Below are 23,312 nucleotides of genomic sequence, written 5' to 3'. Positions count from 1 at the left end.
TCTCTATAAGCTGTTACACAAACATACCAACAGAAACCTGAGAAAAAGATGTAAAGGGAAAAATCAGAACAGATAATAGGATCATGATTATTTAACCTGGAACCCAAATCAACTTTATTATTAATTTTAAAAAATTAGTCACGTTGTCTAATTGGCAATAAATATATTAATTAATATCAGTAATGTGGGCTTAGGCAAAAGGGCATATTATACACTATTGGTGAAAAGGTAAAGTGAAATGAAGAATAATTTCATCATAAAAATTTCTATCAAAATCAAATGAAAATGGGTAGAGATTTTGGCAATGACTTAGCTTTAGAAGTTTTCTTTATCAAATTGTTGTTTATAATAGAAAAAAATGAAGGTAATCTGCTTAGTGAATATTAGATAAGTAAATTGGGGCACTTCCATGATGACACATCAATATTGGAATATAACAACAGAAAGATATTTGTAATATATGGTTGATGAGAGAAAAATAGGAAGTGTCACCATTATATGATCCCATTAAAAGTTAAAACATTTTTAATTTTCACAAGGGTAATACATACTTATATTAAAAATTCAATCAAAAGTTCATCTAGCCAAAAGCAAAGGATCCTATGATCAGACATAACCATGAAATTCATTGTTTATCATTCAAGTGGCTTCTGTCAACCTTTTTCTTTGCGTATGCAGACACTTGTATGCACACATATTCACTATTGCAGGATGGCTTTGCAATTCTCTTGAGTATTGTACAGACAATTTCCATTATTCCTATTTCCCCTACATGTCCTAATTGAGCAAAGCACACTTCACACTAGGAGTGAGAAAAAGAGAAAAAATAAAGAATGAAAGAAAGGAACAAGAGGAGGGCAGGAGGGAGGCTGGAAAGAGAAGGAATGGAAGGCAAGCAAGCCAAGGAATAGGAAGGATAAAAAAGAGCCTGTTTATTGAAATGTTTACAACAATGATCAAGAAAACCTAGAAACAGATACGTTCATTCATCTCTCTTCTTTCTCTGGTGCTCCAGGAGTTTTGGAAGTTACAGATAATGTGGGACTTACAGTGATTACCAAGTGACTTACACTGGTTGATAGTCGAATTTTTAACCAGTCCTGGCGCTGGGCACGGTGGCTCATGCCTGTAATCCCAACACTTTGGGAGGCCGAGGCAGCAGGATCTCTTGAGCCCAGGAGTTTAAGACCAGCTTGGGCAATATAGCGAGACCCTGTCTCTACAAAAAATATAAAAATTATCGGGGTGTGGTGGTGCCTGCCTGTAGTCCCAGCTACTCTGGAGACTGAGGTGGGAGGATCGCTTGAGCCCAAGAGGCCAAGGCTGTGGTGAGCTGAGATCGTGCCCCTGCACTCCAGCCTGGGCGATAGAGCGAGACCTGTCTGAAAAAAACAAAAAGCAGTCCTGCATTCTTCGGTACTTTTTTATAGATGAGATCTTCAATGATGATGATGTATAGCTGAGCCCAATGAGAAGACAACGAGATATGTTACACCAAACCTGTCTCTCTTTTGAATCAAGACTTTGATGTGAGCATTGCGACCTCTGGAGAACAGTGATTCTCAATTTTAGGGAGCATTAAAGTCACCTGGAGAGGTAGTAATTAAGAGTCCTGGATAAAATCCCCAGAGATTTTGATTTAGTAGATTGGAGGTAGGTCTGAGAAGCCACATTTTTAACATGTGTACGAATTATGCTAATGCTGTTCTTAAATTACATAATGTAAAATAAAAAAAGCCCTACTGGAACAAGGAAGATTCTTCTATATACAGCTGCATGCTTATAGGTACTTAATGTTTAAGTAATTGTAAGAAGCTGGTTAACAATATTTGGGCATCTGAAGGAAATTAATATGAAATAGACTTTTCACTCTTAAATCTTTTTTGAACTGATAATGCCTTGTATGTATTTACCAGATTTAACTAATTCCCTATTGATGAGCTCTTAGAATGCTTCTAGTTTTTCACTATTGTAAATATCCTTGTGGTAAATATACTTGAATACATTTTTAGACATATGTGCAAATACCTTTTAGCAGAAAATTATTAGACTTACTATGGTAAAAAAACAAAAATGAAATTTTGATTGTTATAGCTATGTAAATATTAAGCTCATCTTTTTGTTGTTATTGTTACTTGTTAACAGCTTATTGCATGTTAGGAAGTTCTAGAATTTTAGCTGCCCAAAACATTTTTTCTTCCTGTAATTTTCAGTTCCAGAAATTCTTCTTTCTTGTGGAGAATCTAATTAGCATGTTTTGGGAGAGGCTAATTCTGCCTTATCTAGTTCCAAAGCTGGGCATGTGACTCAGGCCTGGCCAGGGTATGCCACCCATGAGGCTCTAATGATTTGTTTGTATTTGGATTCGTGACCCAGGCTGAGCCAATGAAAATCATCCCTAGTGTATTTTACAGTAACAGTTGGGGTAGATAGTGTGTTTTCCTCTGAGGTTCCTGAGATTCTTGTATATGAACCTGGAATGATTAATGGCCATCCATATTACCTGGATATGAGACAATTTTTTTAAAAAGTATTGGTAAGAGATAGATGATAAAGTGAGCTAGATTAGATAGAAAAATAGATAATGCCTTGATGACACAGTTTGAGGTCCTGAATGAGTTGTGCCAGAAGACACATTCACGACATATATATATTTGTTGAAAACTTCATTCTTTGCTGGTCATATATACTATATTTTTCCCAGTGTTCTGCTTGTCTTTATTTTTCCTTATTTTTGCTATACAGACATTTTAAACATTTTTTTACATGATAAATTTGTTCATCTTCTTTAAGGTTTCATTTCCGGCTTAAAAAAAACTTTCTAAATCTGATTTTTTAAAGACCATTAAGTATTATTTTTATATTTTCAACTTTATATCTAAAATTGGAAATTAACCTTTGGTGTGGTGTGAGGGAGATAATCCCATTTTTTTAAAAAAAGAGTAATACATTATATAAATGTGTGTATACACACATACACATGTTGAAATAATTATCTCTGGCTTTCACTGGGTGGTGGTGTAGCCAAGTACCCCATTTTTAAAAGGAAAATATGATTTTTTTTCTTTTTCCTTTACCCCACTTCCTACTTAGCTCTTTAGGAATGCAATTATAACCTTTACCTTCTCTCCATCAGGTGCAGCAAGTTTATCTGTTTACTTAGAAGTTCCAGAGACTAAAACGTGAAGCAAATCAGGCCCATCTGGAACTCTCACACACTAGAAGACTGCCTGAATTTACAAGGTAGCTGCCTGCCGAGGCACCAGCCAGACCACCTGCTAGGTAAGACCTCTGAACCAAGTCACACAGACCCTGCACCTCCTCCCTTATCACCCCTTAAAAAGCCCTTGTCTTCTGCCCTGAAGGCTGAAGTGGTATCTAAAGGCAGGAGTCTGTACTACTTTCCCTCAGGTAGCTCTTGAATAAAGTTATTTTCCACCAAACCTTGGTCTTGTTATTCAGACTCTGCAAGCGGCAGATTACTGAGTTACAGTGGCATTACAAGGAGGATTTTGATTTCTTCTTAGATTTAGTTGTATTTTCTAATATTTCTATAATAAATATGTCTTATTTCCATTCAAAAATACTGTAAGTTACTTTTTTTGGAAGATCTGTAAGAGATCACTCAGATTCAAGGTTTACACTAAGCATGAAGAGATTGGGTTCTAAGTATATTTCATATTTGTCCAGGTATCTAGGTTTATTTGTTTTGAAATGTCTCTCAGAATTTGTCATTTCCTTTGAAAGCTATCCTTTTTTATTTCCTATGTCAATGTAAAAGTACTCAGTTAAACCCAAACCCAACATGTCTTGAATAAATAAATAAACATACTTCTTTCCCCAAGAAATATTTCAGGAACAACTGTGAGTATTAATAAGCTATATGCCACGGGGAGTTAGTATTATTTTTTCATCTTGTTTTCTAATTATGAGTATATTACATTTTAATGAATTAACTTACCATACTATAAATATACCTTTCTGTATTACATGTGTAATATGGTAGTTACTTCTTTCATTATAAATAATTTTAATCTTGTGCTGGAGAATACAGTGTATACTTCTCAAGCTCAGCAAAGTTTACCTGGTTCTGCTTAAAAATGAAACAGAGTCTCAAGTAAAAGTGTGTAAACATCACAATTTATTGAAATCAATAGTCAGAAAAATTATTTTGCCTGATTTATCTTTATTTAAATGATATCACTAAATGATACACACAAACATGACATAATGTATATTTTCTGACATTCTCTAAAGATAGCTGTGTAATTTTAAATCATTTCATATCACTGAATTTAACTAGCAATTATATTTCAGATTTGAGTGAACTGCACATAAAAGTTACATTAAACAATTCTATGCCATTCTAAAGTTGTTTGTATATCAAAATGATCTTTTATCTTTCTCTTACCAAATGTTAATTCTTAAAGCAAGTTTTACTGTATGCATATGCTGCTTTGCAATGTTATTTTGTAAGTTGTACTTTATTTTCCTGTCAGGCTATCACTGTAGGCCTTGGTGGATGCTGGTGTTAGCCTATGGAATCAGGCTAAGGTCCAGTTTCTCTGCTTTAGGAAATGAAGTTCAAGGTAACAAAGACTGTGCCAGTTCTCTAAAAACTTGGGAAATTAATTCAAACAAATAAATGGGGACAGAATTAATCTTTTATTCCCCAAAACAACCTATAATTGAGATGGTAGGCACTGGACAGATTCCCACAGAAATGCACAAGCATTGAGAATGTGGATGTATGACCTTGAAGCTGTATGCAGCACAAACCCCACTGATGACTCTGCAGTGCTATCTCATCACTTAGTATAGATGCATGAAAAGACCAGTTGTAAGATATAATCCATTTTGCAAAGGATTTTAACATTTTTCCTTTTACAGTAAACAGGTTCTGAAATTTTCCAGATCTTTATTCAAATCTAAAGGCTTTACTAATCCTCCTTGAGTAATTATTCTGCCACAATTCCCTAACAATCACAAACTTTCATAAGGAGCTAGAATTACAAAGAGAATTCATATGAGAAGATATTTATGTCTTCCAAACAGAACCTATACTTTCAAAGAGATGAATTATTATATGTAGATATATATGTAGTAAAAGCCAGTAAAGTTCATATATATGTGTACATATATATATGTATATATATGATAAATCATTGTACTACAATTCTTTTGACAACCCCACATCTAGTGCTATTCTTCTACTAGGACTACCATCTAAAACAAAACTACTTTCCTTTATCCTTCTATAGCAGGAAGAAGAACAGACATAAAACATAACAGGAAGCTGTGTTGCTCCAAAAATATCACAGGATCGAATGACATGAAAACCTTCACCAAACTTGGGACCATGACACCATTCACACTTGGAGGTGCTGAAATAGAGGAAACAGCAAGTAAATATTTAATACATTTTTATTAAGGAATCTGTGCTATGCAGGATTCCAAATAGTATAAAATATGGCGCTTATCTTCACTGAGATCAACAGCTAAATGAGTGCTACCCATTAAGTGAATGACTAAATGCTAAAAGAGCTAAACAATAAAGTAGATAAATGTATAATACAATCTTAGCTTTTTAAAACAAAAAAGTATATATACATAACAAGAAAAGACTCTAATGATGGATCCCTATTTGAAAATAGTTATTCTTGGGAAATGTGATCACAGGGAATTTTACATTTCTTTACAATGTGTTTCTTTATTTTCTAATTCTTAATAATAAACGTGTTATTTTTATGATACAAACTAAATATATTATTTTTAAAAATAAAGATACTATCATAACCCAGTATAGAATTAGAGTCCATAATGTATTTTTAAATGGTTAGAAATCAGTTAAAAATATTAATCCATTAGTACATTAGTACCTGAATAGACTATTCACAGAAGAAAAAAATGAATGTCAAGAGAACATGGGTAAAACTTCTCAATCTCCCTAGTAATTGGGGAATGCAAAATAAAACAGCATAGAATTACTATTTCACAATCATCAGATGGGCATAATGTAAAAGTCTGACAATAAAAAGTTTGGTGAGGATGAGAATCATTAAGGATTCTCATACTTTCTTAGTGGAGTATAAATGGGTGTAATCACTTTGGAGAATGATATAGCAGTTTTTACTTAAATTGAAGATGCACATACTGTACCTAGATAAACTTGCATATTTGCATAAGGAGATGTTTTTAAATGTCCATTGCAGACTTCACCATATTAATGAAATATTGGAAACAATCCAAATGTTCATCAGTAAGGGAAATGATAAACAAATTATGAAACACTCATTGCAAGAAAAACGATTCAGAAGTTAAATGATCTAGAGCTATATAAATCAATATTGATAAATCTAAAACAATAATGTTGAACATAAAAAACAGGTTGCAGAAGAAAATACTGTGTGATATTTAAATATTTATATAAAGTATAAAACATGAAAAATAATACTATATATTTGTCAGAATTTTTAATAACAGCAATCAGTGTTCTAGTCTTCCTTGCATACTAACTGGGTGTCCTATAATTCAATCAAATGTTGACACTATCTACCCAGAGTTAGCATAAGACTTCACAGATTAAGGGCTCAGTCCCACAGGACTGCCCTCACTTCAGACACCAGGGCAAGTATTGGATCCCTGTAACAAAGAACAACAAAAGAAAAAACAGATAAATTGTACTTCATAAAAATGTAAAACTTTTAAGCATCAAAGGACACTGTCAACAATGTGAAGAGGCAACAAGCAGAATGGGAGAAAATATTTGCAAAATATATATCTGATAAGGAATTAATATTCAGAATATAAAAAACTCCTATAACTCAACAACAAAAACCAGAAAAAAAATTTTAAATGGGCAAATGTCTTAAATGTACATTTTTCCAAGACATACGAAAGTCTGATAAGCACTTAAAAAGAAGCTCAACATCACTAACCATTAGGGAAATTCAAATGAAAATAATAGTGGGCTGCCATAGCTCACTGCAGCCTCAAATTCCTGGACTCAAGTTATCCTCTTGCTCCAGCCTCCTGAAAAGCTAAAACTAGAGAGGTGCATGCCACCACATCAGATAACTTTAAAATATTTTTTGTACTAGCTGTGTTGCCTAGTCTGATCACAGACTCCTGGCCTCAAGTGTTCCTTTTGCCTCAGCCTCCCAAAGTGCTGGGATTACAAGGCATGAAACACTGCCCAGCCAGAATGAGTTATTTTTAGTCAAGATAAGTTCCAAGTATTAGTTACTATCAAGGCTTGATAGTTTAGTGGAACTGAGTAATAATTTTGAAAGTTTAGTCTATATTTCTAATTAAACATTGTCTTCAATAAATGGTGCTGGGAAAGCTGGATATCCATATGTAGAAGAATAAAGAAAACTGAATATCCATATGTAGAAGATTTACTTTAGATCCCTGTCTTTCACTGTATACAAAATAAACTCAAAATGGATTAATTTCCCCTATGATTAAACATAAGACTATGTTTAAGTATTCAAACAAACTATAAAACTACTAGAAGAAAACATAGGTGAAATGCTTCAGGACATTGATCTAGGCAAAGATTTTATGGCTAAGACTTTAAAAGCATAAGCAACAAAAATAAAAATAGACAAATGGGACTATCTCAAATTAAAAATCTTTGGCACTGCAAAGGAAAAATCAACAGAATCAACAACCTACAGAATGAGAGTAAATATCTGCAAAGTATTCATCTGACAAGGCACTAATAAATATATGAGGAACTTAGACAATTCAACAGAAAAAAAAAAAAAACACCCAATCTGATTTTAAAGTGGTCAAAGAATAAAGGGACATTTCAAAAGAAGACATATAATTGGCCAATAAATACATGAAAAAATTTTCAACATCACTAATATTTAGGAAAATGCAAATCAAAACCATAATAATATATCTTACCCCAGTTAGAATGGCTATTATCAAAAAGATAAAAAGTAGTAAATGCTGGTAAAGATGCACAAAAAAAGCAACTCTTACACACTTTCAGTGGAAGATGTAAATTAGTACAGCCATCATAATGGAGTATGAAGGTTTCTCAAAAAACTAAAAATAAAACTATCTTACTATCCAGCAATCCCATTACTGGGTATTTATCCAGAGGAAAGGAGAATAGTATATTGAAGAGACATCTGCACCCCATATTTATTGCAGCACTATTCGCAATAGCCAAGATATGGAATTGACCTAAATGTTTATCAACAGATGAATGGATAAAGAAAATGCAGTCTATACACACTACTCAGCTATAAAAAATGAATAATAACAGAATAAAATTTTGTCATTTGTGGCAACCGGGATGACCCAGGAGGACACTATGTTAAGTGAGACAAGTCAGGCACAGAAAGATAAATACTGCATGTTCTCACTCACATATGGAAACTAAAAACAAATTGAGCTCATGGAAGTAGAGAGTAGAATTGTGGTTATTAGAGGCTGGGAAGGGTAAGAGGAAGAAGAGGATAGGAGAGGTTAAAAATGGAAAAAAATCAGAGGTGGATAGGAGTTTTAGTGTTTTATAGCACTGTAGGTGAATATAGTTAACAATAATCTATTGTGTTTTTTCAAAAAGCTAGGAGATTTTAAATGTTCATAACACAAAGAAATGATAAGTGATGGATATACTAAACTGATTTGATTATTACATACTATATACATATATTGAAATATCACTCTGTATATTATAAATATGCATAATTATGTGTCAATCAAAAATAAAAAAATAAAAACAAAAATTTCTAACATTCTCACGCATAAGGAAGTCAAGGTAAAATTTGTGAAACATGAGTCTTCTGATCCCATCCTCAAAAGAGGTGGATTCTCTGTCTGAGGTGATATAATGTGGATAGAGAGACAGAAAGAGGTAGATAGCAACAAGAAGTTGTACAGGACAAAAAGACGAACATAGCTGCTAATTGACAGGGCAGTCACTGGAGTGACAGCAGTAGCTGAGCTTGGAGTGGCTTTGGTGCAAATCCACAGCTGAGCTGCAGTCCAAAGAACTCAGCAAAAGTAGGACAGTGCTGAAATTTTCAGTAGCTGGAAATTCAGGATTAAAGCCAAGGGTAGACATTGGAGGATGACAGTGGTTGGGATGACAAATCCCTCCTTCACTGTTCTAATTTTTAATAATATCACAGTCATCTTTGATGCGATTGAACCCTTATCATCCTCCCTCTCTACTTGCCCCACATAACTAGGTAGCTGGTAATTTTACCTCCATTATCTGTCTTGTTGCATTTCCTACCTGCTCATACCCATCCTTATTACTTTGAATCAATCCCTCCTCACCTGTTATGGACATGAGTGTTTTAACTGACCTTCACCCAGCCTTCCCCTGTATTAGGCCATCTTTGACCTACTGCCAGGTCTATTTGGACTCAGTGATTCCCAAGGCCTGAAGAAGAAAATTCCAGTGCATTCAGTGATCTCCAAAGGACAGCTAATCCATTTATTTCTTTTCAGCTCACTTCTCAGTACATTTTTTTTTTTTTTTTTTTTTTTTTTTGAGACAGAGTCTTGCTCTGTTGCCCATGCTGGAGTCCAGTAGCATGACCTCAGCTCATTGTAACCTCTGCCTTCTGGGTTCAAGTGATTCTCCTGTCTCAGCCTCCCAAGTAGATGGGAATACAGGCATGTGCCACCATGCCCGGCTAAGTTTTGTATTTTTAGTAGAGACAGGATTTCACCATGTTGGCCAGACTGGTCTCGAACTCCTGACCTCAGGTGATCAGCCACCTCTTCCTCCCAAAGTGTTGGGATTACAGGCATGAGCCACTGCACCCAACCACCACTACTCTTTTTTTTGAGAAGGAATCTGTTTAGGTTTTCTGCCTTTTATTGAGTCAATATTTATAAAGAATATATTCCTGGGAGCCATTTTACTTAGGCATATAGCAAATATTTGTTAAATTAATAACCTAAGCACTGAAGGTCAATAATTCAGTAAAAATGGTATTATACTATCTGAAGAAAATAAGTGACAAGCCTAAGTGGACTGTAAGGCTATGAGAGTTTAAGAACCCTAGTCTTGAGATGAGGCAACGATTCCAATACTGGTCATTGATACCCAAAGGAGGTTACTCCATGCATGCCTGCTCTATTCCTGGTCTCCATGACATCACAGAGGAGCAAAACACATCCCAACATAGTATGCCTGGAGCCAAATAATTTTTTTGGAAGAATCTACTTCTATGAATTAGAAATTCATAGAAAAGATTTATGCAACAGCCATGTAGACAACTCACATTTCACACTGGATTTAAGGAACAACTTGAGAATATTATAAAATGGGGCTGAATTCAGACTATGTTATTATACCTGAAGAACTGGAAGGAGCGATTTGAAGAATTGTGTGAATGGTTTTGTGCGTGTCATGGAGAGTGTGTGTGTGTGTGTGTGTGTGAGAGAGAGAGAGAGAGAGAGAGAGAGAGTGTGTGAAACTGTCATCTGAGCCTATAATGAAAAACATTTAAATGCTTAATGATATGTTTTGGTTAAAAGGACTTCAGCATTTGCTCACCATTTTAGTAACTTCTGAACTTCTACTGGGATCATATCATAAAATGTATGTAGTTTATTTTTGACAATGAACAAAGAAATAATATGAGTAAGTTGTTGTGGATTATTCAAAGAATTATCTCTCCAAAAACAAGGATGAGTGAAATTATTCTCAAACTGAATTTTTGTCAGGTTAAGCTCCAAAATTCCATGTGGGAAAAAACTCAGTTCATTTCCATCAACAGTCAGTTTTTCAAGTGATCTGTAAATAAAGGAAACCATAGTTTAAAAGGTATTAAAACAATTCATATTAAAGTAAAATCCTGCCTCAATTGTTCTTGAAAATTGGCATCAAATCTTTTTCTTCTGCACAAAGCCTAGAGGCCAGCAGCAGAAAGCCCTGCTATGGTCTGAATGTTTCTGTTTCCCCAAAAATTCCAATGTTGAAATCTTCCCCTTAAGTTGATGGTATTTGGAGGTAGGGCCTTTAGGAGGTGACTGGTCAGGGCAGGGGCCCTCATGAGTGGGATTAGTGCCCTTGTAAAAGAGACTTGAGAGACAGCTTCCCCCTTCTTCCATGTGAGGTTAGAGTGAGAAGATGGCTGTCTATGAGGAACTGGGCCCTCACCAGACACCAAATCTGCTGGGACCTTGATATTGGACTTCCCAGCCTGTGGAAAATAAATTTCTGTTTTTTATAGCCACCCAGGCTTGTCATAGTAGCCCAAGCTGACAAATACAAACTCTGTGTGGACAATCAGAATGAGTGTGGCACAGTCTAGGCAAATACTAGCCATGGTGAGGCTCTTCCTGCCTGAGTTGGTTCACCTTGGAGGACACACCCATTTGGCTTCCTCCTTCCCCTCAATGAATTCTAAGGGAGCTAGGCAGGCTAAACCATCTTTTTTCTTTCTTTCTTTTTTTTTTTTTTTTTTGAGATGGAGTCTCACTCTCTTGCCTAGGCTGGAGTGAAATGGCCCCATCTCGGCTCACTGAAACCTCTGCCCCTCAGATTCAAGTGTTTCTCCTGCCTCAGTCTCCCATGTAGCTGGGATTACAGGCGCTGGCCACCATGCCAGCTAATTTTTGTATTTTTAGTAGAGATGGGGTTTCACCATGTTGGCCAGGCTGGTCTTGAACTCCTGACCTCAGGTGATCCACCCACCTCGGCCTCCCAAAGTTCTAGGATTACAGGTGTGAGTCACCGTGCCTGGCCGCTAAATCATCTTTAAAGCTAGAATAGTACTGTGTTGAGACTGCTTTGGCAGCTGAGCACCCTGGGGTGCAGAGAAGCTTCCTTCTGGTCCACTACTCACTTTCTTAGCATTCTGAGTGGTGTTCTATGACTGCCATTGGACTTGCATGAAAGAAAGAGTGGCCAGAAGAGAAAATCACATAGAACACACAGAACAAAGGTCCTGGGACAAGCACCTTCTGTGGAGGGATGGATAAAAAATTGGGGTTGGGGATGGGAAAACAAGATGCGAATATAGCACACGCAGATACACAGAGATGTTCTGGAACAAAACTGCATGATTTGTAAAACTAAAAAGTTAAGTGGCTGAATGAAAGAAGAACATGGTCTTCATGGGGATCCAAATTAGAGGCAAAGACAAAGTAGAAAAATAATTCAAAACAAACAAACAAAAAAATTAAAACCATGAGGAAAAATCTAGGTACTATGGAAGACAGATCTAGGAGGCCTAGCATGTAAATAATAGGCATTTTAGGAAGAAAATATGAAACAGATGGAGAAGGAAAGGAAATATTTAAACATATTTTCTTAACCAGAAAAGAGAAGTTTGAGCTGACTGATTAAAAGAGTTCACTGAATTCCAGGAAAGACAAGTTAAACACACACACACACACACACACACACACACACACTTGTAAGCATAATCTGATAAAATTCTGAAAGGTCAAAGATTATGGGAGAATCTTAGTCCTTCCAGTTAAGAATAAAAGTCACTTAGGAAGAAAAAAGAATTAAACTGGCATCAGGTGCCTCCCCCGCAACCCTGGAAACTAGAGGAAGACACAATGATGGAGACTACTGTGAAACATGCTAAATGCAAGCTTGTCCACTCACTCAGGGCACCATTTATTTGTCAGGGTTAAAGAGTCAGAGAAAAAATTACCTACGTATGCCATCTGAGGAAAATACTTAAGGAAAAACTCTAAACAGCCAATGAATCAAGAGAGACATCGCCAGGTTCCAGATGAGAGGAAAGGAGTGAAAACAGCTGTAAACAATGAAACTTGAAATACTTACAGATAAATATAAAAGGAGAATGAACTAAAATGCTTGTAAGATTTAAGTGCTAAGTCAGCATTCTTTAATAAAAAGAGGCATGGTGCAAAGGAAAATACGAATGAGAATGTCAAACAAAAGTTTCTAAACTATTTTAGCAAAGCCTAGAGTTAGATAAAGGGAAGATGAGTTTGGAAAGAAAGCGGGAAAATAACTGTTCTGAAGGTCTCAACAAACAGTGGAAGGCAGCAGTGGGGAGACAGACCATCATGGTGGGGGAAGTAGTTTTTATTTTGCCTTTATAAAATATTAAAGAAAATGTGATTGATTATGAGAAGGAAAGATAGCCATTAACAGATTAGGGAAGTACAATAGAAAGCCAAAATTAATAAGGTAGAAAAAAAGAGGTGGAAGGACCACTTGAGGCCAGGAGTTTGAGACCAGGCTGGGAAATATAGTGAGACCCTCGTCTCTACAAAAAAATTTAAAAAATTAGCCAAGCATAGTGGTTTGCACCTGTAGTCCCAGCTATTCAGGAGGCTAAGGCAGGAGACTTGTGTGAGTACAGGAGTTCAAGGCTGTAATGAGCTATGATCGTGCCACTCTACTCCTGCCTGGGCAACAGAGTGAGATCCTGTCTCAAAAAAATTAAAATGAAATAAATTCAAAAATTTGAAAAGAGAACAAACAGCATATTAATAAGTAAGAGAAAGGGAAAGTAAATAATAAGTACAAAGTAAAATGAAAGGAAAAAAATATGTTGGTCATAACAAGTATGAATAGGCTGAATTCTCCTACTAAAATATAGAGATTGTCACATTGGAAATTAAGTAATTGATTTAAATATTTAAAAAGCAGAGATAAAATTATCTCATTCTACTAAATGCAAGATTCTGTTCCTAGGAAACAAAATAAAATGCAGTAAAACTAAATCAGAACTAACAGGAGAACTTAAAAAAGTACATTTTAAGGTAATGTAAAGAAGTACATAGCTTTTCTGTATTCTGTACTGACAACAGTTAGAAACAAATGTAAATAAGAGAAAGAGTACCTTACATTCACAGTAACAACCACAATTATAAAACACTTAGAAAAGGTTAAGAAAAACATGAAGTGAGTCATAAATTCTTATGAAGAACATAAAACAAAATCTGAAAAAATGAAAAAAAAGTTTTAGAGTGGAAAAATTTATCATCAAAAATATAAATTTTCCCAAATTTATGAGTAAACTCTAGGCAATTACAATTAAAATTCGAACTTTGTGATTATGTGTGTGGCTGGATGTGCTAGAAATTATGCAAAATGATCTTAAAGATTATGTTCTAAAGAGAATAAAGAGATTATTATTGAAAAATAATCTCCCTGCTAGTTATTAAAAATTATTCTGAAGTCACAGTCAAAACAGTATGGTACTGACATAGAAGGACACAGATGAACTTCAGACTTTTATTAATGTGAGAAAGAATTGAAGCTTTGCATTAAAATTATATTTTGTAGTATTAGCATTTTGTGTATATGTATTTCCTTACAAAAAGTTAACAAAACAAATAACAGCCACAGGTACACACATAGACAAATGGACATAAATAGCTTATCATTCTGTAAGTAGTCATCTGTACTATTCCTTAAATCCTGGAAATACTGTACACCAATCATTAAAAATACTGTACACCAATCATTCAAGTTACATGTTTGGCAAACTTTGCATTTTACAGATTACATTTTATGGCTATTAAATAAATGAAATGACTCAATTTTCTCCATCACAATCATTATTATATATATAATTAAGGGGCATATAACTTTCTATGTACTTCCAAAATACCTGAGTTTCTGGATTTCATTTGGAATAAAAGTAAGTTCATTGTAGGAAACATCAAGTTCTTCAAGAAAAGACAAGGAAAATAACCTTAAATAGAAAGAGAAAATTGATTGTAGAAATGATGATGTATCACCACTTGGAATAAATAAGTACTTGAGTAAGTAGGCAGAAGTATAGAAACCAGATTTCTAACATCTTGAAATTTATATAGACTTCTTTTCATTATAGATGGCATAATTACTATGAAAGTTCTTAAGACTTACTCATCTATCCATTAAGACTGGTTTGAAATTTCTGGAGTGGACAAAGCCCCATTTAGAAAAAGTCACCTGAGAAATTTTCATTATCATTTAGATACTTTTTTTTTTTTTTGGTTGTTGCATTAGTTTCCTAGAGATGATGTAACAAATTACCATAATTTGGGTGGCTTAAAGTAACAGAAATTTATTTTCTCACAGTTCAGGGGGCCAGAAGTCCGAAATCAAAGTGTTAGCAGGGTTGGTTCCCTTGGGAGGCTCTGAGGGAGAAACTGTCCCTTGCTTCTCCCCAGCTCCCAGTGGTTGCCTGCGATCTTTGGCATTCTTTGGCTTGTGGCAGCATGAGTCCAACCTCTGCCTTTGTCTTCACATGCCTTTCTTATAGGGACAATAGCCACTGAATTTGGGGCCTACCCTTCTCCAAGTTAGTATAAATATGACCTTAGATTAACTAACCATATCTGCAAAGACCCTCTCTCCAACTATGGTCACATTGAGGTTCTATACGGACATCAATTTCTGAGGGACGCTATTCAACCCACTACAATTGCATTAAGACTTTCCTAGATACCTTTGATTTTTCTTTCCATCAAAACAAGTACTTAAAGGTAAGAACCAAAGAATACAAACACTCGATAAAATATAGTTGTGCCGTCACAAGCCCTGACTCCTAGGGGGTGAAAGTGGGAATTGCTTCTTAAAGACTGGAATTGAAGGGCTCAGTATCATAGTCACCATAGTTCCTTGTAAACACCCCCTTTTTTGTGGGTGCTGTTCTCAGAGACTTTCTTGCTTTCCGTATAAATAAAAGATGAAAAGTTATTTGTGTGATTCTTAACAAAAGCATCATGAGCAGAATTTTACACTAGCTTTCGACTCTCTTAGCATGGCATATAAAGGTCCTCATGATCTGGTCTCATGCTACTTGGCCAGTTCGCCTCTCACCATCCCCCATATTCCTCTGTGGTCCAGCATTTATTTGCTACAATTCCCTGAATTAACCAGTTATCACCTATCTCTAAATAACATATGTGATTCCCCCCAGCTTGACTCTTTGATCATTGTCTTTTTATCTTTTGTCTTGGCTCAGATATCATCTCTTCCAACAACCTCTTCCCAAATTCTGCAGACTGGGTGAGATGCCTCTTCTGTACTTCTCTGCTTACTCTCTCATAGCACCCAGCACATTGTGCAATAAACATCTGCCTCCTAAAATTATGAGCTTCTAGAAGCCACGGATTCAATTTTATGTTTCTATATATCCAATGCATTACATAGTGTCTAGCACATTATAAGTGCTGAGAAAATCATAACTGAATGAAAGGAATGGTAATAATTTGCTCTGAGAAGTTAATGAGATTGACTAGGAAAACAAAAGAAATGCCTTTTCAATTAGATGTTCATCTCTGACTTCTTATCATCTCTGTAAAGAAAATGTTAATACCATTTGCTCTAGCTTTCAATTCAATATCATATCATTTTCTTGCCTCGGGCAGTTTCTGAAATCACTCTGTCTTCCCTTATTACTTTGGCACTGGCAACCTAGTCTGGTTCCAGGCTTTCACTGTGGATGACACATCCCTGCTGATTGTGAGATGTAACAGGTGTAGGCAGCATTGAGGACGCTGAATACAAAGCTGCACAGGTTCTAGAGTTGAAATTTATGTTAGCTATATATGATTTTATAGAGAAAATCTGTTCAGACAGCCTCAGTTTGATCTGCCCCACCAGTACCAAATCTATCACATTTTTTTAGGATATGTAAAATTTTTTACATTTATTTCATTGCTTTATTTATTAGTATATTACTGGCCAGTGAACTGCCTAAACTAGAGCCCTACTGTTAGCTTGCAAGATTAGACTAGCATTAATAATTTCATGTATTAACAGCAATGACCACCACACTGATATAAATGCCATTTAATAAAAGCATACTGTAAGGCAATTTAGAATGATCATTTACTATACCAATGTAGAGGTTTAGTTGTTTTATTTACAGATTAAAAAATGGAAGGTCTAAGAGATTAAGCAATTTATCCAATTTGGTATGAAATAAAATGTCGCTATCCCTTTTCATCAGAATGTGGAGGCAAGGTAATTTAATCCTCTTCTTTAACAAATAACAGTATGGGGAAATAAATGTGTAAAATTTCAGAATCAGCTCTTCAGACAGGGCATTCAAATAGGCTGTTAGGTTTTTTTTGTTCCAAATAGTTTCTCTTTCCCAAAGAACCTACTTACCAATTAAAGCAAATTAGTCAAACAGGCAAGGCAAGGATTTGACCCTGTTAGTTAAAGTAGCTATTTTCTATGTCATTTTTCTCCTGCTATCCACTGAGCAAAAGATAAAGACTTTTTGTTTTAACCTTTGTGGCAGTTGCTTCTGCATAACCTCAGGGCATGAGTCTAAAACATACTCTGTCCTTTACTTTTCTTCACCCCACCTCCCTTTTTCTGCCTTTTTCATCTTTTCTACCCAAAAGCTTTGGGAAGAGAAAAAAAAATTTGGATTTTTAAAGTGATTTATTATCTTCATTTTATAAGACAGTTGAAAAGACAAATCAAAGAGCTTTTCATAAAGTTCTAAGCATAACATGGGAGTGTTGATCCACTGGCTACCAATAGGAGGCCCCTGTTCTTTCTCTCACAGAGGCTGAGCTTCCCTGCCTCCATGCTGCACCACAGGATATGCCCTATGCTGCTCAAAGCCAAACCTTAGGAACAAAACTCAGTAAATGAGTGCTTTACTCAAATAGAATTTTTTTTTCTTTACTAACTTCTAATTTCCCTACATTGAAACAATCAATTGTTACATCATTTCAAAAATATTGCATATTTTATTTTAGAAATTTAGGTCAAGGAAAAGAGATAAATCTGTGAAAATAATTGAAAGGATTTAAAAAATAATTTACAAGATTTTCCTATTTAATTTTTGTAACACCCTTGAAGACAAGTGTAAGTTTTCTAAACTTTCAGATGGAAACTGAAGTTAAGAGTAGGTCACTGGCTTCCCAGAGTTTATAGCATCTAAGGGGCAGAGATTGCCTCTGAAAGTATCTTGCTTTCTCTACTCTATCACTTTGAGTCTCATGAAACTAGAAAGATCTTGTTAGGAATGGAAAGATAACAGTGAAAGTATTCCATGATACTTTCAGTATAACTTTTGAGAAGGTACCAAAATACTATATCTGGGAAAAATATATGTATATATTTTAACATATGGAAACTATAAGAAAAAGTTAATTAATAATGAAGAGAATTAAAAAGACAATGTTTTAAATACGATGCTTAGCCACCAAAATAAAAAACCATTTTTCTATGTTAGGTAATGTCTAGAAAAAAACATGTATCTCAGTTTAAATCCTAACACTACGGCTTCAAACAAATTGAGTAACCAATTGCTTTATTTAATAAAATACATATTGAATAATATGCTGACTGTCTCCTCCTGTGGGAATGTGATCTCCACAAGAGTTGAAATCTTTGACTGGTTTCATATTAGTTTGCTGTTACTGCCATAACAAATTGCAACACAAACTTAGTGGCATGCTACAACACAGATTTATTATAGTTATACAGGTCAGAAGTCTGCACGGGTCTCACCCTACAAAATTAAGGCATCAGCAGGACTGCATTCCTAACTGGAGGCTCTAGGGAGAATCTGCTTCCTTACTAATACAGGCTGTTGGAGAATTCAATTCCTTCCAGCTGTAGAACTAAGGCCCTTATTTTCTTGCTGGCTATACACTGAAGGTCATTCCGAGGTTTTGCAAGCTGCCTCATTCCTTGACTCATGGCTCCCTTCCTCCATCCTCAAAAACAACAAAATCAAGTCACGTCCTCAGGTGGTATCTCTCTGACAAATACTTCTGCATCCCTCTTCCATTTTTAAGGTTATTCTAATCCAGAGAAAAGGAAAGGTAAAGAGGAATTACCAATCCCAAGCAATTTTGAAATACAACTGAGTAACTTCATTTGGTTTCAAGGCCTGGGAATTAGCAGCAGCAGCTCACAGCTCTGCTGCCTGCTTTCCAGTTTCTGCCCTCCTGGCTCCTGGCTCTGTCTTTTGGAATCACAGCTCCACCTTCTGTGCTCCTGGCTTCATCCTCCCCTGTTCCTGGCTCCACCTTCTGAATCATCCTCCCTTTTTCATGAAAGTTGGCACACGTATTCAGCTGTTTCCTGCCCATAGAATTTGGGAGAATCTAACAGCCTTTCTTCATTTCATACTGTCTTTGTCCTTCTTGATACACTCTGGCAACATTTCTGTTAGTACAAAATGTTCAAGAACTTAGTGGGTTTCCCATGTATATCATGGGTATTCATTCCATAAGACAAAAGACTTGTCCACAGATTTTGTTCCTAGTTAATCCCATTTCTATTTTTGACTTTGCTGAAATGGCTGAGGCTATATGCCATGAGGTCATCGTTAAAAAGGAATGGAATACTGATATATACAACATGGGTGAATCCCCAAAATTTCTGTTGCATGATAGACATCAGACTAAAACAAATTATTTGTTGTATCAATCAACTTTTAGAATTTTCCAGAACAAGCAAAATAAAGCTATGATATTAGAAGTCTGGGAATGGACTAGGAATGTACATGAGGACATTTCTAGGGTAAACTTTCCAGGATAATGGGAATGCCCCATATATTGTTTTCAATAGTAGTTATATGGGTGCGTATATTTGTTAAATACTTTCAATCAAATACCTAAGATTTGTGCATGTTATTGTATGTAAATTATACCTAAAAATTTTAGAAAAAAGAAAGACTAGGAAGAAAGATGAAAAAATTGAGGGTACTAATAACTATATATATATATATTTTTTTTGAGACAGGATCTCACTCTGTTGCCTACAGCTCACTGCAGCCTCAACCTTCCAGGCTCAAGTGATCCTCCCACCTTAGCCTTCCACACAGCTGGGACTACAGGCACATGCCACTATGCACAGCTAATATTCTGTATTTTTTGTAGAGATGGGGTTTTACCATGTTGCCCAGGCTCTATGTATTTTTTGTTATGGTAAAATATATATAACATAAAATTTGCCATTTTAACCATTATTAAGTGTGCCATTCAGTAGCATTAATAACAGTATTATGCAACAATCAGCACTATCTGTATTTCCAGAACTTTCCTATCATTCCAAACAGAAACTCTATATCCATTGAACAACTACGCCCAATTCCCCCCTTCTCTGCTACACCCAATCCCCTGGTAACCTTATTCCACTTTCTGTCTCTGTAAATTTGTCTCTTCTAGGTACCTTATATAAGCAAAATCATACAATGTTTATCCTTTTGTATCTGACTTATTCCACCTAGTGTAATGTTTTCAAGGCTCCTTGTTGTTACAGCATGTACTAGCATTTCATTCTTTTTTCAGGATGAATAATAGTCTTTATATGTATATATCACATTTTGTTTATTCATTAGTCTGTTAATGGACATTTGAGTTGTTACCACCTTTTAGTTATTGCGAAGAAAAACAATTAGGTTTTCCAATGTTTTGTTGATGGACATTTGAATTGCTGGCTTTTTTAGAATATTGTAGATAAAACTGCTATGGACATTCCCAAAGAAATATTTTTATAGAGGCTAAAATCTACCTTCTCCATCTTACACATGAGAGACTGAGCTACTGAAGATAATCAGCAGAAATGCAGATTAGTGTCACTATGAATCCTTGGTTTCCAGTCTCAGCTAAGCCCAGAGCATTGTTTCTCAAACATCTACTTTTCTGTGCTCTGCTCTTTTCCATTCCTCTCAATATCAATACTAAATCATCATAATTTTCTTTAAAACTTCTTTTTAGTCACTATTTTTCTTGCTCTCAAAGATTATCTGAAGTCATTTCATAGTAATCTCTCTCAACTGATGCATAATAGGAGCTAAATAAATCTTTGTTGACTAAATGAATTTCCTATTTTCATATCCATATAACTATATATCTTCTATGTTCATTTTTAGGACCTACCTCCAGTTTTAGGAAATAAGGATTACTCCTCCTGCTCAAGACCATATTCTCCACCTGAGCTGATTACTTCCCTCCCTGTAAAATTCTGCATCATCTGTCATCCTTCCACATTTTCAATCTATTCCCTATTGGTTTCTTTCCAACATCCTGTAAATACACCCGAGCCTTTAAAAAACTAACAACACATTAGTTATTACATATATGTGGCACATATATGCCATGGAATACTATGCAGCCATAAAAAAGGATGAGTTCATGTCCTTTGCAGGGACATGGATGAAGTGGGAAACCATCATTCCCAGCAAACTAACACAACAGAAAATCAAACACTGCATGTTCTTACTCATAAGTGGGAGTTGAACAATGAGAACACATGGACACAGAGAGGGGAACATCACACACCAGAGCCTGTCTGGGGGTGGGGGCTAGGGGAGGGATAACATTAGGAGAAATACCTAATGTAGATGACGGGATGATGGATGCAGCATACCACCATGGCACATGTATACCTATGTAACAAACCTGAACATTCTGCACATGTACCCCAGAACTTAAAGTATCATAATAAAAAAAAAAACCTAACAACAAAAACGTTTCTAAGAGCCTACATTCTCTAGCTTTTATCTAATTGCTCTTCTCACAAGGCATCTAAATCTCTACAAAGAATGGTCTACACTCATTATTACCAATTTCTCTCTTCCCATTCCATCAGAACCACTGCAAGCTGGCTTTTATTCCCATAATTCCACTAAAAAATGTTCTCTTATTGAGCTTCTCTATTGTATTTGACACTGTTGGTCATCCTTCCTTTTCAAAATAATCCACTTCCCTGGCTTCCATGATATACTTGGTTCTATTTATGCAATTTGAGGCTTTTCCTCAATCTTTATAATTTCCTCTTTATCTGTCTATATTTGAAACACAGATGTTTCTCCAGAAATATCACCAGCACAAAACTCTCCTGTGAGGTTAATATGTCCAGGTCCAGCTTTGTGATGGAAAACAGAATCCAAAACCAACATGTTAATCTAAAACAAAACTCATTCTTTTCCTTCCTTCAAACCTCCTCAGCCTTAACAACCACCAATGGTTTCTCAATGCACTTTAAATAAATCAGAAATGTTTTCACCTGACCCTCAAAGCGTCATGGGATGTAGTCCCTGTAAGGTTTGTTCTCACTGAGTTTAAAATGAAGAAACTGAGGCCAGCACAAGAAGATCCAATGCGAAGGAATTTATTCAGGCTCCTGGGTGAGGTTCTGCAGTCCGACAAGAGGGGCCAGAGAAGTCACACTGACTCCTCTCAGACATGGAGTTTTTATAGGGAGTGGAGGTGTTTGATTGGTTGTGGGAGAGCAGGACTGCTATTGGGTAAGTTACAAGCCTTTATCTAGGACTTGGCTTGTTGTTGGTTGGAATTACTGGGTTGCTATTGGTTGTTAAGACTTGGCTGCTATTGGTTGTTAAGACTCAACTGCTATTGGTCAATAAGGCTTGACTGCTATTGGCTAGCAAGAGGCTAGAGTTACAAGACCTTGTTTGCATACTGGGCTCTTTAAGGGAAGGCCAGGCTGTGTGAGCATGGAGAAGGGAGCACGCCCGAGCATGTCTGAGCTTGCCTGAGCTCATCTGGGCTTGTCCGAGCTTTTGAAAAAGAAGCGGGGGCGGGGGGGGTGTGTGCGTCTGAGCTCCCGGCGAGGCAACCGGCCTTACAGTCCCTATCCAACCTCTAAACCTCACCTGGGACCACACTTCCATTTTACCCTAAGCCATGCTGGCTTCGTTTCAGCCTTTGAGGAGTCCAAGCTCTTATTACTTCACGTTATTCCTACTGCATGAATGTTATTTTTCCTATTCTTGGCCTGGATTCATAAGCCTCTGCTTAAATGTCATTTCCTCAGATACACCTTTCTTAGTGACTCAATTATTTTTCTCCTGACATCATATTGTTCTTTTCAGTCAAAGCCCTTAGAATGTTTCATATTTATATATTCATATATTTATTATGGTATTTATTAAAATTCCTGTATCCTTCCCTGGATTCTAAACCCTAAAAGGGAAAAGATCATGCCCCTTTCCTTTAACAATCTAAACCCAATACTTAGGACAGAGCCCTGTATTTAGTAAATAATAAATATATTTTACATGATTGAATTGTTTCACTCTAACTAGAAACCTGGATGTTACCTGGACTTGACTTTTTTTTTCTTTACCTTGACTCTTCTATTCCTTATAGACTCTATGTCTCAATACTAGATCTTGCAGGTTTTGCTCCAGTTTCATAAAAATTTGTTCTTCCTTCTCCATGTTCACTACCATTGCCTTGGTCCAAGTTCTCTTCATCTCTTCCTTGAACTACTGCAATGGCCTTCCAACTAGTCACCTTTAATTCTGTTTATCCCCTCACATCCACCCTCTACACTGCCACTAAAGTAACCTAAAATGTAAGTTTTACCACTCACCTATGGAAAACCTGTAAAGATT

At 35.9% G+C, this 23,312-nt stretch overlaps 1 protein-coding gene and 1 long non-coding RNA gene across 2 annotated transcripts in view; one reads left to right on the top strand and one right to left on the bottom strand.

The window, feature by feature from the left end:
- LOC110569381 (uncharacterized) overlaps nucleotides 1-23,312 on the top strand; it is an 80,811-nt gene that overhangs the window by 23,210 nt on the left and 34,289 nt on the right. Inside the window, exons 2-3 of the long non-coding RNA XR_002479485.2 lie at nucleotides 3,137-3,282; nucleotides 5,262-5,405. This is a non-coding gene — a long non-coding RNA (uncharacterized LOC110569381). The remainder of the gene's footprint in view (nucleotides 1-3,136; nucleotides 3,283-5,261; nucleotides 5,406-23,312) is intronic.
- LRRC63 (leucine rich repeat containing 63) overlaps nucleotides 4,178-23,312 on the bottom strand; it is a 62,072-nt gene continuing 42,937 nt past the window's right edge. Inside the window, exons 8-10 of the mRNA XM_064373555.1 lie at nucleotides 14,592-14,675; nucleotides 10,538-10,777; nucleotides 4,178-5,384 (exon numbers count right to left, since the gene is read on the bottom strand). Of these exons, the coding sequence (XP_064229625.1) occupies nucleotides 5,171-5,384; nucleotides 10,538-10,777; nucleotides 14,592-14,675 (538 nt within the window). The 3' untranslated portion in view covers nucleotides 4,178-5,170. The remainder of the gene's footprint in view (nucleotides 5,385-10,537; nucleotides 10,778-14,591; nucleotides 14,676-23,312) is intronic.

Source organism: Aotus nancymaae, unplaced genomic scaffold (assembly GCF_030222135.1).
Source record: "Aotus nancymaae isolate 86718 unplaced genomic scaffold, 86718_ANA_hifiasm-v0.15.2.pri h1tg000009l, whole genome shotgun sequence".
In the NCBI taxonomy this organism is placed as follows: Eukaryota; Metazoa; Chordata; class Mammalia; order Primates; family Aotidae; genus Aotus; species Aotus nancymaae.
This window is presented reverse-complemented; position numbering and strand designations above follow the sequence as displayed.